The sequence below is a fragment of the Sylvia atricapilla genome, chromosome 2, assembly GCF_009819655.1.
Source record: "Sylvia atricapilla isolate bSylAtr1 chromosome 2, bSylAtr1.pri, whole genome shotgun sequence".
Taxonomy (NCBI): domain Eukaryota; kingdom Metazoa; phylum Chordata; class Aves; order Passeriformes; family Sylviidae; genus Sylvia; species Sylvia atricapilla.
In genome coordinates, this window is record NC_089141.1 from 82,084,001 (window position 1) to 82,102,280 (window position 18,280).

Here is an 18,280-nt window from a genome sequence, read left to right on the forward strand (position 1 = left end):
AATTTATTTAATGGTGACCTATTTTCAGGAGGATTTTACTGTTTTTCAGATATTAAATGGACCTGCTTTCTAAATTAACAATTTTACTACTATAAGCATCACCATCTCTGACTGCGGAAAAATCCCTGCTCTCAAAAAATCCACTTTTTCAGAGGATGAATGCCTAGAGAGTTAATGCTTATTTTCAACTAGCTATGAGTGTCTCTTTCAAGATATATTATTGTTTAAGCATTGAAATCAGTTTTTATTCCTACTATAATGTAATTCTTTTTCAATATACTATAATTTTAAAAAGTCTTCAGAATCCAGAGTTCAAATATTTCAAATTTTTATTATGAATCACATTCACAGTGTTATACAAATTACATTAAAAGCGACACAAAAAATGTACAAAGAATACATGAAACACGTACCATTCTATAATGCAAAGAATTCCTGACTCTTAAGCTAGAAGTGTTCTTAACACCTGTTAGCAAGAAATGGAAATCAAAAGACAGATAAATAATTGGATTGAGAAACTCCTTCATTATTTATTAAAAATTCTTGATGTCAGTAAACAAACATCCATGTTAAAAAAACCAAAAACAACACTGCTCTTTCCCAGCATATAGAAAACTTATTCCACTGTTTCAAGCCTAGATTAATTTTCAATTAATCATCCTGTCCTCCAGCAAAAGGAGTCACAAAAGTGTATTTAGTACTTTATTTCTAGAGCAGGTTGATGATAAAAAAAAAAAAGCTACAAACATACACAAAATTATGTGTCAGCATGTAACTTTGGAAATCTTATATATGTAAAAGTTTAGAGACCAAGGTAGTCTGGTATATGTACTGCTGATATAAATCACACAATGACAGCCCTGAAGTACATTGTACAATTTCAATGTACTGTCCATACCAAAATAATACATTTATTGTACATATCTAGATTAATTCCTGTAAATGTTGACTGATGAGTTGTGCTAGTACTTTGGAGAGCAAGATAAAATTTTTAGTTCCTTTTACAGCCTCACCTCATGCTTACCAAAAAAAAAAAAAAAAAAAAAAAATCATGGCTGGCTAAGTGCAAGTGGTAATTTCTGCTATCAGTTAGATTCTGATGGTGGCTTGATTTTCTTTCACTTTGTCAAATAAAACCATTTCAAAGAAGTGGCAATTTTCTTACTTCCAGTACACCAATGGTTTAGTTTATCAGGAGATATTCTTCCTTATTTAATCTATGCATAACTATATCAAGAGGTCCTAAGGACACATTCTCTAGTTTAAACTAATGGCAAGCATTTGCCCAGTAGCAACAAAATGACAGCTCAAAACCTCTCTTGGGCATTACAGAATTACAAATTTCAGAAGAAGAGATTCTCTTTCATGTGCTAATTCAAAAAAAATTAGAGATGTGTTTTTAGCCACCCACTTTGGAGCTCCAGAGCTGTAAAACTGATGAGTCAAAACTCATCTTCAGTTAAGATTTACAAGATCTTCCCTTTAGATGGATGACTGTAATGAAGAGATTTCTTTAGCACCTCAATACAGACCCAATCCATTCAGTGAATTGTAAAAGCTATGCAAACTGGCACACCATGTTTTAATTATGAAATTTGGGGTTGTGTCTGCATGCGCAATTGGTTCAAGTATTACAGCGGGCTTGGAAACCTGGACTAAAGCTTTAAGTTCATGTAGAAAAATCAGTAAGGATGCAATATGCAAAAATAAACCAATCATGTATTTAATACCCATATAGATTTGCATTCTAATATGCATTATTTAGCAATAAGCATTATTACTGAATGCTATTGAAGTGCATCTCACAAAATGCTGGTAGCACTTCTTCAGTCTGTCTTCAGAATTATTACAAAATAAATCCTATGGCAGTGTGTAGCACTTTACAGCACTTTCTATATTACTTCTGCATGTAAAAGCCTTCCCCTGGGGTCTAGCAAGGAAGAAGTGGGTTTTAATGCCTTCAAAGTCATTCTTGACTACTGGCTATGTCCATTCTAGCAAACAACAATATGCCAGAGGTTTATTGCTCCAAGTGCAAAGAAACCTAATGTATATCCCATGTGTGAGCTGGCAATGCCAGAGGCAGCTGTTTCACCAAAGAACCTGGGCAGACCTTAGAGTAGCTTCAGCAGAGCACTCATGCTCAGGATTCACCTCAAAGCAGAAAAACCTGGCAAGTGCTCACTTACCCGAATGCTGTTGTGACAATTCTCACCATAAATGGTGCTGCAAAAAACTTTATTCAAAAAGTGTGCTGAAGCAGAGTAAGCCAAAGTCACAAACTGCTTTTGAAAGCATGCTACAAGGACAATTCATTTCAGACTAGGTTTCAGAAAAAGTCAACGACTACAGCTTCCTTCCTGGACCCTCAGTGAAGACAAATTTGCATGAGAGAAAATTCTGTAGGGCAAGTTTCACATAAATATACTCACTTTCTAAACAATGTGTCTGAGTGGAAGAATTACTACTGCATCGAACTTGGATCAGCATTGCACTTTTAACATATGTATAACCATTAGATATCAAGAAACATTCAAGTGTTGATAGATGTTTAGAAATCACTGTAAAAAAGTTAGTAGAAAAGCTCAATTATTTTTGAAGTTAAACTTGAGTTTAAACACAATGCACGTGGCTAGCTATGCAGTTTACTCCAGTTCAGATAATACGATATCAAAAATCACCAGTGGCTTTATAAAAGAGATGTATGAGAAATACAAAACTAAATGACAAAACTACTGAGATATTCAAGCCAAGTGACATCCAAGTGCTGAGACAAACCGTATGTGAGCACCTTCATGCTAAACTTTACATTCCCATCTGCATGTCAGCAAAGTTGTAGAAATTGTCTACATCCTGAGATGCTGATGCTTTGCTTTCCGATACAAAAACCTGTTTTGTTAAACAAGAAAATAGTTATGCATCAGTAAAAGCAGTCATGCCCATCTGGAATCAGTAATGCTTATTTTTAGTCTTGCATTTCATGAGACACACAACTCTGCTGGTTCCCACTGCGTGACAGAACAAGTCCTAGTATTCTCTCAGCCCTGATGCATCCACCATTTGCTATTATCACCCTTTCCTAGCACACATGCTGGCTGCATTAACCCTTGCCTTTAGGATCTGGAGTTTGGGGGTTCATTATTCAGGGGTCACAGCTTCAGTTAGTACCTATTTAAATGTATTTTGATTGGTAAAGTCAACCCTCTCCAGGAGAGCGGGGGAAAAATAAATACACAAAATCCTTAGACTACTACTTTTCTTTAACAGAGAGTTTGTAAGAAAGACTTCCTTGTGCTATATTACCTTCAAAAAAACTTTGCTGCTTCTCCAGCAGATGACTGTTTTTTAAAAAGTAAGTTCAATTACTTTTGCATTTTTCAAGTTTTATCAATGTGTATGTCAAAGTCCAAGCTTCAGGACAGTCACCTTTGAAAGCTTTCAGCAGATCAACATTAGTTGTTTTAGGCAATACCAAAAGAGTTGAGTGTAACAGAGACCATTGTGGCTGTTCACCCCTCTCAACATGCACGGAATACCTCAATCAAAGAATTAAATGAGATTACTTATTACAAGATGACTGTTTTCCAGAAACTAGGCAGCCTAGCTCCAAGTAAGTCTTTTGAAAGGAACTGAAAGACAGCAAGGAGCTTCATGGATGCTATGTCTCAAAGGCATCCTAGTCTTCTTTGAACAGCTGCCTGAAAGCAAAGGGGTTGCCACTCTCCTGTCATCACGAGTGCTCTAAATGTTTCCATCAACTTTCTCAAAACCATTGCCATTTAGAGAAAGGGAACAGCAAGGAAAGAGGAGGTGTGGTGTAAGGAAGCTAAAGTGAAAGAAGCTGACAGAAGGACTAAGAACAGTCTTTGAAGGAAGGCCCTGTATGGTATCCTACACAGCAAAAGTGAACATGGAGAAAAGTTGAAATCCCATCATGTTATCTTTGCCATGGTTTAACAGACAGGACACCACAAAGTTAAGTGACTAAATCCAAGACTTGAAGTGGAACTTTTTTGTACTACAATTACAGAACTTGATTTTGCTATTATGTGAAATAACAGTTTTAAGTGGAAATCTTGTATTCTTCAGTGGATATGGGGATTCAGAACTCTTTCCTAGGACAATTTTCTTGTCACCAACAAGTTACTTGTGTTTTGAAGACCAAAAAAATAAAAATAAAATAAAATAAAATAAAATAAAATAAAATAAAATAAAATAAAATAAAATAAAATAAAAAACCCACAAAAGGATATTCCAATTTTTACTACCCATGAACCTAAAAAGATTGTATGGTATGTCAACACTATATCTTGACCAAGAAATAGCTCAGACATTCTGTAATACTTTCTGTGACTAAAGCAGTACATCAGCTTACCTTGGTCCCACTAAAAACTTCATTTATAGTGCTTCGACACTGTTCCACAGCACCATCTCCATTGAATTCCAAAGCAACCACTGGACCTAGAAAATAGTTTCATCTAAAATCAATAGTACTTTCAAGCTTGGCATTGAAACAGTAGATTTCTCAACCCATAGGGAATTGTTAGGCTTGCAAGAAGCATTTTATTTTTTTGCTTGAGCAGCCCCATAAAGCAGATAAAGAATTAAGAAGACTTAAACACGTTACAAAAAACCCCTACAGTGTTATCTGCAATTCCATGCCCTTTTTTTTTTTTTGGCAGAGATTTGGGCAGGACTCCAGTTTTTTTCCTTCTTGAAAGGCAGCAATAGCACAAAAATGCTAAGGAATGCAAGGCATCATGGAAGTGAGTCAGACTCTGCTGCTCAAATAGTGAGCCATTTCACAGACATCTGGAGTGGGATTGAGTCATTCAAGCATTTTTGCCTAAGCCCCAAGATAGAGAATTGCCTGATTTTTAGGCTTGTTCTCACCCACTATTTGCAGATCTGCTTTCTCTGGTTTCATTCTGAACATGGTATTTCTTCCCACATGACTGCAATATAGCCCCATAAGCTAGACTATCATCTTGTAAGTGCAATGACTTTTGTCCTATTCTTGCAATGAGCATCACAGACCTCTCATATAACCATGAAAAAAACTGCACGTTGCTACCAAGTGTAGTGAACTTCAGCATGTACCAGATAACAAGATGTCAGTACTTCTGCAAGAAGAGACAAAACCAACTGAAGCCATGTCAATAGAAAGGCTTTTGAAATACTCTGACAATGCATCAGTTAAAAACAAGAATTTTAAACACTTATCTGCTTCATGTACATCCATACTGATTTGCTTAAATAATTTATACAGAAACACTGAGCAGCCAGGTGGTTGAGCGGCACAGGTGACAAGTTAGAAACAGTCTAAAAGCATGAGCTTTTTTTGACCACTCCAGGCAGATCTGCATGTGCCACTGCTCCTGAGCTATGCGGCTGGACCACTAGAGGGGGAGCAGAAACACAAAATACATGTGAAATAACTCATTCCTGATGCTTTCAGGAGTTTTGGCTAGTTTAGGGCCTCACTGAGGCTTCCAAAACTCATCTCAACAAGGTTTTATAGTATGTCCTTGAAATACAAGTTTGTCCTTCATTCCTCTTTCATCTTCAGAACTCCCTAGTGACAGATTTCTATATCAAGAGGAGAAAGAAAACACAAACTGACCTTTTTCCAGCAGTGGAATGAATTCTAATGCACTTTGCTGGAAAACTCTGTGAGCATCCTCTGCCTTCATTAAGACTTCTTTAGTCTGTACCAGCTGAAAGCCTTTACTAGTCATCTGTTAATAGAGAAAGAATTCATGTTAAAAATGCTTCTAAGGCAGAGTTCAACTAGAGTATCCAGATTACACTGTAATAGACTCATTTTCCCCATACACATTAAGTCTCAGAGCAAAAAGACCCTTTTTGCTCTTTTCAGAGACCATTTGCTTTTTCTACACTTCTGTTTATTTTCGTTTCATTCATCTAGATTTTCTCCTCTGCTCTAGTGCACCTAGAGGAATAAATGTGAATATTTTTGTTTTATACATTAGGACCCAGGGTTATGTGTTTTTCCCCACAATCCCTCACAAGCAGAAGCTAATGGGAGTTAAAGGCATTCAACATCTGGAAACAAGCAGTCAGTACTCTTTAGTCTGCAATCATTCAGTCAAGCATTAGCTCAAACTCTCATCTATCCACTGCTGATGTTTTCAGTTTTGGAACAATAGCTAACAATGTTTGAAAACACATATACACATCCCACCCCCTCATTTTTACTCCAAGTCTAACATGAAAGTAAAAGCATGTGGCAAAGGAGCAAACACATTTTTACTTCCACAACATCCATTAATCTACAGAGCAGTTAGATTTCCACAGAAACTCACAAACTAGCCCTCCAGCATCTTCTTAACTCTAACTTCTAAATAACTACTAGCAGAGGAGAACACATCTATTACCCTCCTCCTGTAGCTATTCCTTCACCAGAAAAGAAACCACCCATAGTATCATTATCTCCCTTCACCCAAGTAACTCAGCAGCTCAATCCCATAAAAGTCCAACTGGACAGAGGGGAGACAAGGAGACACCCTACAGCTTTCTTTCTTTGTAGATAGAAACCCAAGGGAAAGAGCTCCACCAGATGTTTTGTTGATCACACAACACTGTGATCAGCAGCTTTTGCAGATACCATTCTCAGATGCTGTAGCCCATGGTTACTGGCTCTGCTCTGTGACATCCTTGGCACTTGAGGATGGTGAAAGCAGCCAGCCACTCCCAGGTTTTAGCCCCAGGAAAGTACAAATTCAGCCAAGCTTGGAAGCTGCTGTCTCACAGGAGGGGAGGAAAGAAAACAAAAAAAAAGGGGCAGGGAAAGATCAATAAAAAGCTATTTAAGTCATTGAAGACAGCTGACCAGCCATGGCAAACACTCACTGCCCCTTTCAGGAAAAGAAGGTCCAACAATGGATAACATGGGGGATACATTTCAACAATTTTTTTTAGACTCTCTGGTATTATTGGAAAAACTTTCAGGACAGACTTTTGTTAGCTGAGATTTTCTGTACAATAGGTTAACAAGTTAATTGGTTACATCTCTTTCACAATCATTGTCAATCACTTACCCTGTATTTAACCAAGTTCATCAAATCAACCACACATTTTCTTCAGAGCATCACTTTGCTGTGCCATGATGAAAAAGTACACCAGAACTGTTAGAGGACAGATGTGCTACTCACAGGATGCCAATTGTAAAGCAACTGACCAAATGAGATTCAGTCTCTTATCTTGCTTTAAGGTTTTAAACAATGCAGTTGCATTGTTTAAATACATACAATCAGTATGGTCACTGTTTAAATATATGTAGTCAGTGTGGTCAGTAGACAAACAGCGCCTCTATATTCCCCCCTCAGGGAGAATCAGAGGCTGTCTAGAGGAAAGTTTAATTAGGAATTGAAAAACCTGAATGAAGACAAAGGTTGCTTACCTCATCAATTAACTTCCTGGCATTTGCAGTTGTGTAGTCACCAGCAAAAAACACGGTCAAACACGATTCATCACTGTTTTTCTGTCTCCGCCCTCGAGTTATGGGTATTATGCTCTTTGCAGCATCAGTAGAAACCCTGACGGCTTTCAGCTCCTCAGAGCTGGGGAGAGGAACATAATCTTGGACTACAGCAGTTTCAGGCAAAATGCCCCAGTTATTTTCTCCAGACACAGGGGTAAAGTCATGGATGTTGCTCCATGTATTATTGAAGATACTCAGACCAGCATCTTTAAATTGTAAAGCAAGCTCAGGATAATAGTACTGGAAACATCCAAACTTCATACCTGTGGAGGACTCGATAATGGGCTGGGTGGCACAGCACAAGAACACCTCCAGCTTTCTGCAGTCCCGCGTGCGGAACTGCTGGCAGGCAACCACACATTTACAGTCCTTGCAGTCACGGAAAAACACGCTGCCTTTTATTGGTCCTAAAAAGATTTGGCAATTTACACAGTCGTCAATCGTGACTGTAGCAGAATGGTCAAATATGTAGATTTTACAGTTCTCGCAGTCCTGTATGACAAATTGTTGTCCTGCTACTTTTCCAGGCAGTCGACCAACAGTTTCATTTTTAAGTCCGGAAAAAGTGTAATCTTTGGGGTCAACCTGAAGGAAGAATAAAACAAACAAAAAAAAAAAGGTTAAATTCTTCAACTGAAGAGAATATTATAATGCTAAATGCCCACTGACTTGCACTCATTGAAGTACCACAGAATTGTACAGGATAAACTGTCACAAGGGTCTTCAATGAGTGATGAAAGATCAGAAGCAACTCTTTTAGCTAAACTACTGGAGTACACAGTATTGAGATACAACTAAGAAATGAAACTACACTTCTGAGAGGCTCCAGTGGAATAAAAAAATAAAAATAATTAAAAAAACCAACTCAGTTTGTCCTTTAATAAAGAAAGGGGCAAGGGGAGCTAGTTTTAACTGAGGACTCTAAACTGTTTCAACAAGGATGATGGTTCTGAGTAGAGTAGTAACTGTAATAAATAAATTGTCCAACATACTTACAGATTCATAAAGCTGGAGATACACAGTATTTCCTTTCTGAGTAGCTTTCTTGGTCATATTTTACTGGACCTCAACATATTGCAAGGAAACCTTGTTGCTGTCAAGCAGTATCTTCTCTACTATGTTTGCAAACCACAGAGAGCTCATTAATCTGTGCCACAGCATTATCTTGTGCTAACAACAAGATTTTTGTGCTGACAGACCATAGGAGATTGTTTTAGCTATGTCCAAGAAGCAAAAACTGGCAGTGATTATACAGGGGGCATGTTTGCAGATCTCCTCCACACTCCAACATCCCTCTCAGGGGCAGAACACTTGAGAGAGGGTGTGACTTTTCCTGGGACTCTCCTTTAGGAAGCAGCAACTCATGGGCCACACAGCATCTAGGATGGATGTAATACAGGTGGAAAGCATGAATAATACAGGTTCCTTTGCTGTCCTAGAACCAAAGGAATCTGAGCTGGCTTATTTCTAGATATAAGTCTCAAACCAACTACAATTCCTGGAGCAAATTCTACTGTGACCTCTTGTGAAAGCTTATTAAAACAGCACTTGGAAGTGTACAAGTGAGTGATTAACACAAGACCACCTCACCAGCCTGCTATTTGATTATCTGCCTTGAGGCTCCTAAAATTTGCTGTACCATAATCAGTTATCATGCATTACCCCAGTTTCAGTGTAGTGCAATTTCTGAAAAAAATTTCTTCCTAGCATGTCAAACATTGACACAATATTTAGAGACCAGCAAAAGGCATAAACTAGAATGGGCTAGCACCAGACATTCATTAAAGCAGCCTAGGTAGCTTTTGACTGGAACAGCCAAAGGAAGCAAAAAATCCTAAAAATCACCAGCTGATAAAATGTATTTCATTCTATGCAACATATATGACCTTCACACAGGAAAGGAGGTTTGCAGCTGAATGAATCTTCCAAATAAAATGCAACTTGAGGCAATGAACATGGCTTCCAGAATTCTCTCTTCAGTCATATTTAATACCACTAGTATACATCCAGGAAAGTTAGCTGGAAATGTTACAAATAAAATTGGGAGACTCAAAAGGGACACCTCATGGAGATTCAGTCACACAGCATGCTTTGGATTCAAACTCTCTTTAAGTCTTCAGTCTCAAGTAATGTTACATATTTGATCCATGGACAAGTTATTTACCCTCATATTCTCTCTTATTTGAGAATACAAATATTAGAATTGCTTTTGGACATATTCTTCCCAGGCATCTCCTAGAACATTTGCATATGTTTGTGTATATCTGTATGTTGAGTGTTGGGTTTTTCTTAAATAACCACAGGAGACAGACTTACTGCTTTGAAAAGAGGCACAGAGGAACAGTTACTTCTCTTAGGAATGAGAAGTTCAGTGTTTCCAGAACCTACAGCTTTTTTGAAACTTGGAACCTAAGCACGTCTTTCTGAATTGCTCTGCTCTACAAAGCCTCTGAAGCACCAGTAGCTCATCCTGCCCAGTGGCCTTTGCAAGGACGTGTGAAACTTCACGTTGCAATTTTATTTAGGCCTAGGTGAAAAACCTTGGTTAGTCAGCAAACTCAGAGCTTATAAACAATTTAATAGTCAAGTTAAAGATAAATTTTCAGCTTATTATCAGATTTAGGAGCTTTTCTTTATTTGCCTGTTTTTCAGAACTTAGAGTTCCACCTTGACACAACTTTTACTTCTCAGTTTGTTGACCATGCCAGGGAATTTGCACATTTCCTTTAATTTTGCTTTGCAGTTATTCTTTTAAAGACTAAGGGAATTTACTGATTAACACTGTAATACAGACCGGAGGAACTGCATGAAATAGATTTGATACTCTCTCCCCCACACTGGGTTATTGCCCCTGAGAAGAGGGGATATAAGACTATAGCAGATAAAAATATTTCACTTCTCCTGGTTAAAAGAAACATGCCAGAGAAACAGGCCTGGGGGCAGGACCATGATTTTCAGGATGCATCCAACAGCTCTTTACTTCCTCATAGCATTATAGAATAGTTTAAATTGGAAAAAAATGCTAAGTCCATCAAGTGCAACCATTAGCGTGACACTGCCAAGTCCACCACTAAACCATGTCCCCAGCTGCCACATCTACACATCTTTTAAATTCCTCCAGAGATGGTGACTCAACCACTTCCCTGAGACGCCTGTTCCAACTTTTTCCATTAAGAAATTTTTCCAAATGTCCAATCTAAAAACAACTGGAGCAACCCTGGAACAACTTGAGACCTTTTCATCTTGTCCTACCACTAGGTACTTGTGAGAAGAGACCAACTCTGACCTCCTACAGCCTCCTTTCAGGTGGTTGTAGGGAGCAATAAAGTCTCCCCTGAGACTCCTTTTCTTCCAAGTAAACAGCCACAGCTCCATCAGCTGCTGATCATCAGACTTGTGCTCCAGAGCCTTCACCAGCTCGGTTGCCCCTCCCTGGACATGCTCCAGCACTTCAGTGTCTTTCTTGAAGTAAGGAATCCAGAATTCAACACAGGATTTGAGGTACAACCTCAGCATTGCCAAGTACAGGTCATGGCCCTAGTCCTGCTGGGCACACTACCTTTGATACAAGCCAGGATCGGCCATCACCCTTCTTGGTTCATGTTCACCATCTCTGAAGTCTTCAGGTATCATCAACAGATTAATATTAAATCACTGCAACCACCTTCCTTCCCCTAACAGTGGAAACCAACTGTTTCTTAAGCTCTTTCTTGGCAACATAGCAAAAAAAAGCAGGCTAGGAAAGCCGAAAGAAACTGAAGTCTCATACAACCATAACCAGGGATATGTACATTTCTCTGCCCATTCATTTGGTGCTCCATTGGCTATAAAATCTTAAGCACATGGCAGGTCAGGAAAACTCAACTATTTGATAACTCATCTACTTGTCCTTTGTATTCGGATAAAGTTTCAAAAAACTTTGTCCAAATCCATCCATCTCACTCAGACAGATGGTTTACTCTACAGCCCTTAACAGGTTTTCTAAATGTCTTTTTTTCCCCAGGCTCATATAAGTTAAAAAGGTGACAGCATTTGTAGCAGTAACTTTTAATATTTTCAGCTGAATTTAAAGAGTTCTTAGAGTAGACAAGAGTAATACATTAATAGATATTGGCACAGCTCAAGAGCTGAAGCCTTCTAACTGAAGTGGCTGTGCACAGGTCAGAAATTACTCCATAGAATGACCTAAAATAACCAGATGTGATGATGAAAAATTTGCCCTTCTTACAGGGCTAATATTTTTCCTTCTCAAAAAAGGCACAGAAGCCTAATCTTTGGTTATTAGCAATTACAGTGGTGAGAAGTCTGTTAAAAAGGGCTAGAGGACAAATTGTAAGGAGCAAGGATTTTAAAGAGCAAACAAAAGGAGAGCAGTGAATGTAAATGAGTTTGTCATGGCTGCTTACAGCTCTAGGACATCCTGTTACAAGTGCATTAAGCAGCTTTCCTTCCTGCAAACACTTGTCCTGCAAGAAGGTCAGAGGTTATGAGAAAGCTGCACATGACGTACATCTCTTCAGCCACCATTATCCAATTTACTGGCACCAAAACTGGGCAGCTCCCATTTGGAAGAAGACTTGGAAGTACTAGACCTTCACAGTTGTTAGTGGTAACTGTATCTAGAATCATAAAAGGATCCCACCATCTTGAAGTGTTTCTGGTACAAGTTCATGTCTTAGGAAGACTTTTTCACAGGGTCCATCAGGGAAGGAGTTTCAGTCAACAGTGATATGCCCCCACAAATACGAGCAGGTACTGCTGCTCTTAACAGGTTACTGCTGCTTAAGTAACAGTACCTGTTACTTAACAGGTACTGCTGCTCTTAACAGGTTCTCCTCTAGTGACCCATGTTTAGGCTGCTGAGCAAACAGCTTGTAAAGTATTTCTAAACCACTACACTAAAGACTTCTCTTTTAAATATAATTCTCAAAAAATCGTCCCCTATCTCTCTGAGTCACTACAGATGGCGGTCCAAAAACGAATTTATATACAGCTGATGACATACAAAAGTTGTCTGCTGAGCCAGTAACATTAAAAGCTGCACCTATACGGTAAGCACACCAACTTAAGAAGCTTTAAGCACTATTTTTGTCAGCAGGGGAATTAACATAAGGGAAATAAGAAAGAAAAGTTCATTCCCAGGCCTAGACACTTCTGCATATTCATACTTGCATGGGTTTGGTGCCCTCAAGTAATGAGTTGCAACATCCTCTGCAGATTGCTTGTTGAAGTTACTCACCCACTGGCAGATTTCAGGATTCTTGAACAACAAAAAAAGGTGGAAAGACTAGTGCAGGTTCCTGTCACTGGCAAACAGTTTTTCATTTTGGAGCATCTCCTACACACCTTGACTTTGAAAGTGGCCAATACAACAGTCTGAATGCTCATTTCATTCTATTCTTGCAAATCTTCATGCTTTTCCATAATGCCCATAACAGCATAAAATAGTCATTCACATTCAGCAAACCATGGTCAAATACTGCATACAGGAAAAGTGAGAAAAGAAAGGAAGCTACCACAGGCCTACATTTGATCTAACAAGAGATATTGCTTAATATGAACCGTCTAAATGCTTCTCAGTTGATCTGACCACATTTTGAGAAATACAGCAGTAGTTCTTCTGGTGCACCAGGAAGCATAAGGATATAGGATTTAAGGATAAAATAATTCATTGTTTAGAGAAAAAAAAAGTTATTTTATTAATATTCCAAAATAAAATACAAAGTGGCTACCTAAAGAAGATCTAGACAATTCAAGATAACCAAGTCAGCTCAGACGTAAGAATCCTCAAACATAAGGTAGCTAACAAAAGACTATCTATGATTTAGGCAAAAAGTTTAACCTCTTGAGGTTTTTTAACTGTTTAAATACAGCTATACAGCACAATAACAATGATAGCTGCATGTTTCCTATCAACTAAACCAGTTAAGTTGCAAGTCATTTGACATAAAACAAAACTTTACTTGTTCCTCCTAAAATTAAAAAAAAAAAAAAAAAGAAAAATCTGGGAAGGAAAGTTCCTCTAAGCTCTAAATGTCACTGTGATCATAATTAATCTAATCCTACTTCTTTGAACATGAGACAACAGCAAAAAAGATGATGCAGTGATTGTGTTTCTTCTCCCGTGGAGGTCATGAGTGTATCTGCCATCACAAGACACAAAAGCCCCAGTTCCTGTCTGTACATACCCACATTCAGTTACTGCTGTTAGTCATACAGTGGGAAAGGAAAACAATCCAGGTGGAAAGCTAGCTGAAGAAGGCTGAGAAGGGCTGAGTACCACCACACGTGGTCAGAAAGAGACTCTCATGACAGCCCAAGAACGTCAAGAGACATAGTAAGTCCTCAGGATGCAATGCAGTAATAACAGACTCTGGAATAAACTGTGGTCTACTTATACTCATGGACTGAGAATCCCAGAGCAGCAGGAAACTGAATACTCATCCTTCTCCTTTCTATTTTCAAGATAATCTGATCTTTTGATTCTTCTACTGCACCTTAAGTAATCTTCACACAGTTCTCTGAACCCAAGGCTCAGTAAGCATTACAGGCACTCCAGCAGATTTACAGAGCAATCTAAACTTGATTAAATTTTGCATACCTTAAAACTTCCATCCTCACTTAATAAAGTCACACAGAAATCTGAAAAGACTCCTCAGAGTCATATACTTCCCTTAATTTCAATTCAACTATCAGCATCTTATAGTATTTTCTATTTAGAATTTTCTACCACATGGTCCATTTTGGGGACAATTACACTGGAGTTACATGGTGACTGGGATATCACCATATTACTCTTTGTCTAGGGTGATACTAGCAGGCAGTATCAATGCTAATCATCTTTTGCCATCAGAACATGATAAAGTAGGCTCAACTAGCAATTATGTCTTTCAGAAGCAGGAGAAACAGTTTTGTTGGAGGAACCTCTCAGGTTCAATCACCCCTCTACACATCCCTAATCACACAAATATGCACACAAGTGTGCCTAGATTTTTCTGCCATGCTAGCAGGGCATTAGTTTACAGGAAGACAGCTGGAGTGTCTGAGAAGCAAGACATACTCACTTGCAAGAACATACAGAGCATAGTTTACAAAAACTACAGACAACTGCCAAACCTGATGGCAAAACTGCACTACATAACCACAACTGCACGACTGAGTAGGATAAAATTAGAAACACATCCCCAACCCAAATGGTGGAAACAAACATCAAAACGCAACTTAGTACATCTGTTGATAGAGTTGAGGTTTCCAGGGTTTAGAATATAATTCAGTGCACTTAATAAACAAAAAGGAGTCTTGATGCCACAAGTTTTCCAACTGGCTTCAATTTAACTTTGTGTAAAAACACAAACTTGTGAAATAATTAAGTATATGTGAAGCATCAGAAATGAGAAAGCAATAGACAATAGGACAAGGTAATCACAGACAACATTTAAAGCTATGACATTAACACTGACAGAGTATCACTTAATACAAACTGGAATCAACAAATTTAGTGCACCAAGTGCTCGGTACTTCTTCACCTAAGATAAGGTGACTCCGGGTGTTTTCCTGGTTTAATGTATTAATCTTACACACACACACAAAAAAAAAACCCAACGAAAAACAAGCCTGCAAAGATCAAGAGAAATGAACTTAGACATTAAATAGTCATTCTTAGGCTGTACAGTAAAAAATTAGGCAGCTAATTTGATGGTTTACACAGTTCACTAGCACAGCCCAAACTCACTGATTCTTCTGGTTTTTAAGAGTCTTTTATAAAAATGGAGGAAGTTTTACATGCAATACATGACCGCAGTTTTTCTACTCCACAGAGATAGATTGTTGATGCTGTAACAGTTTCATATGTCAGCTTGAGCCTACTTCTAGCAAGTTAACAACAATTATCTCCTTAGCAACAAGGCTGGCTATTCTCTGAATTCTCAAGTCTTTCTGTATCCTGACTTTCCTTCTTTTAGTTTTCAAAGTTAGCTGTATATAAGTAGATGGGGTAAAAATTCTCATACCTGTTGAGCTTTAGCTGGTGAATTTGCTCTAAAATTAAAAAAATAATATTCCAAAGGCTGATTTAGTAATTTACTTTTAGACACACTAAGTTTTGTTCTGTCACCTTAATATGGCTTCACTACAGCCCCTCCCGCTGTGAGAAGAGTCTCTGTACAAGTGACAGCCTGTTATCCTCCCCTGCTCTTGGCTGCTCCATAATATCCTCTATCCATTCAAAGCAATGAGCCAAACACACACTGCTCATCTTTATCCTCGAGGAACCCATTCCTTCAGGCCATGCGCACACTCTAGCTCATCTCCATCTAAGCTTGTCTTAGTCTACTTGGAAGACTTAAGGGACACCCCAGAGCACTCGGCCAAGTTCAAAAAACAAGCAAGCTAAACATTCAAATAAGTTCACACATTTTCTTTCCCATACTTGTAAAATATGGCCTAAAGGTTTGAGGATTTTGTTTGTTGAAACCACATCAATTAAGTTTATCACCTGCCCCAGTTTCTGCTTCCCCCACCCGAAGGCAGCTGGAGAGGCAAAGAAGGGAGGCCTAGTCGGGCTACAATGACATTATATATTTAGGAAGTGAAACTTGAAATGAGGCTAGGAAGAAATACATTTTATCCAACATTTAAATGCTTTCCCGCTTGAGTCTTCATGACTGCCTCCAGGATCTCTGGAAACAGCATGGAAAAGGATTTGTCTTCTTCATCTGTCATTTTAGGGACGAAACAGCTAGTTCTACTTCCTCTTAAAAAAAACCCCAAACCTTTAATTTTTTTTTTTATTTTTTTTTAACAGAAACTAAGCAAACCAACGGCGCAAACACCCAAGCGGGAAGAATCAATATAGAGAGTCAAGACACACGGTGCGAGTTTTATGCCTCCGCAGCGATGCCAGGTGCGGGGACGCTCCCGGGCACAAGCAGCTCCCCAGCCATTAACCCCGCTTTGCTCGAGGGAAGCACGCACCCAGGGGACCCGGCGCTGTGTCAGGAATCCCGGCGGCAGGCAGACACCCGCGGGGACTGTCACAGCCAGGCTGCCTGCCCACAGGGCGCTGTCCCACGGGAGGCAGCGCCAGCCCCTCCGGAGCAGCCCCGCACCGGGGACCCATGCTCGCACCGCCGGCAGCCGCGGCATCCAGCCTGCACCATTTGAGACTGCCTGTAAAATCCACAGGCTAAACATTTTTAATTGTTCAAATAAACGCACGGAACTGGCCGGTCGGCAGGAGAGGGCGATTCGCTGCCCACCGAGAGAGGCGATCCCCCAGCCCAGCCCATCCCGCAGCCGGCGGCAGCAGCCGGGGCGGTACCTTGGCTCGCAGGTCCCAGCTGTACTGCGGCGCCTTCTGCTCGCCGGTCGCCGCGTCCTGCCCGGATCCCTCTTGCTGCTGCGGCAGCTGGCCGCCCTGGGCCGGCTTCCTGCGGCGGGAGAAGAAACACCCCATGGCGCTGCTGCTGCCGCCGCCGCCCGGCGGGGAGAGGCTGGGAGCGGGGAAGGGCTCGCCAGCGCCGCGCCGCCCCGCCCCGCCGGCTTCCGGTTTTCCCCCGTCTCCCGTAGCGACCGCGACATTTCCCCCCGCCTTCCCCTTCGCCTTCCCCGCCCCGTCCCGCTCCAACCATCGCCTCCGGGCCGCCGAGGCGCCTGGGCGGGGCGGGGCCTGACAGCGGCCGGGGAGCAGAGGGACCGTGCGGTTTGTCGGTGAGGGCTGTCAGTGAGATTTGCCAGTGATCGCCATCGCTCCCTCGCCCCGGGAAGGGTCCCCCTCTGCTCGTCCCGCGGGGGCGGCTCGGGGGAGGCGAAGGCTGCCCATGGACCCAGCGCAGTACCGAGGCGAAACCTGTGTCCCGCCCGGAGCCGAGCGCGGGTTCAGCTGTGGAAGTGGGAGGCAAAACGCCCGCTACGGTACAAACCGACTAATCCTGCATCACATCGTTTTCTCATGGATACTCCGGCGCGGTCCCCTCGGGACCTGTGCCACCGCCGTGCTCGCCGCCCTGAAAGCGCTGCCCCAGCAGACCCGGCTTCTTGCAAGGCTTCCAGAGCAGCGCGATCAGCAAGTGGCGGCATGAGAACCCCCAGCGTTCTGCTGCTTTGTGCCTCCCTTTGCAAATAGTCGGGCTTCCTATGTTGGGTTGTGGTTTCGGAGTTTGTTGTTTGGCTGCTTGGTTTTCTTTGGCTAGTTTTTTTCCCCAGAGGAAAAACCCACCTTCTTTTTTTTTTTTTTTTTTTTTTTTTTTTTTTTTTTTTTTTTTAAATCAGACTGTCCAACCAGTCAAAAACATTTTTCCTGAGATTTTGCTGATTTGATTTCTGTGGTTGAGGCGAAGTTCTTCAAAATTGTCTTTGAGTCTTTGTTCAGTTCCTTCAAAAAGTATCCACCTGCACTGTTGTGGGGTCCCTCACGGGGGAACTGCAGATATTTGCAACCACTTTACATGGTCCTTTACATGGACTACAGGGAAATCCTTGCTCCAGCACCTGCAGCACCTCCATCGCCTCCTTCTTTTGTGACCTTGCTGTTCACAGTGGTATTCCCCACTTTTTTTCTCCTCATTCCTCTCACTGATACTTAGTGGTTTTGTGCTTCCAGAGGTGCCACTGGTATTGCCGGTGGGGCTCAGCCATTCCCTATCTGGTGGAGCTGTCTGGAAGTGGCTGTGTCCCGCCTGGGATAGCCCTGCTTCCTTACAGAGACCACCCGTGCTGCCAGCACCCGGCCTACACCCTGTCCACACCCACTAACAAAACTTCGGAGACATTTCGTGT

The 18,280-nt window shown here is 40.8% G+C and overlaps 1 protein-coding gene across 2 annotated transcripts; it reads right to left on the reverse strand.

The window, feature by feature from the left end:
* Positions 1-311: 311 nt before the first annotated feature.
* On the reverse strand, positions 312-17,016 carry RP2 (RP2 activator of ARL3 GTPase). Of its 2 annotated transcripts, XM_066313559.1 has the most exons (6): positions 16,824-17,016; positions 7,424-8,089; positions 5,624-5,738; positions 4,376-4,461; positions 2,792-2,889; positions 312-466 (listed from the first exon to the last, which is right to left on the reverse strand). In XM_066313559.1, exons 1-5 carry the CDS (start codon positions 16,956-16,958, stop codon positions 2,806-2,808), a joined length of 1,086 nt encoding a protein of 361 aa, XP_066169656.1. In that variant the 5' UTR covers positions 16,959-17,016; the 3' UTR covers positions 312-466; positions 2,792-2,805. The 2 variants fall into 2 exon arrangements, with proteins under 2 accessions (XP_066169656.1, XP_066169655.1); XM_066313558.1 differs by having other exon boundaries at positions 312-2,889.
* Between the last annotated feature and the right edge of the window lie 1,264 nt (positions 17,017-18,280).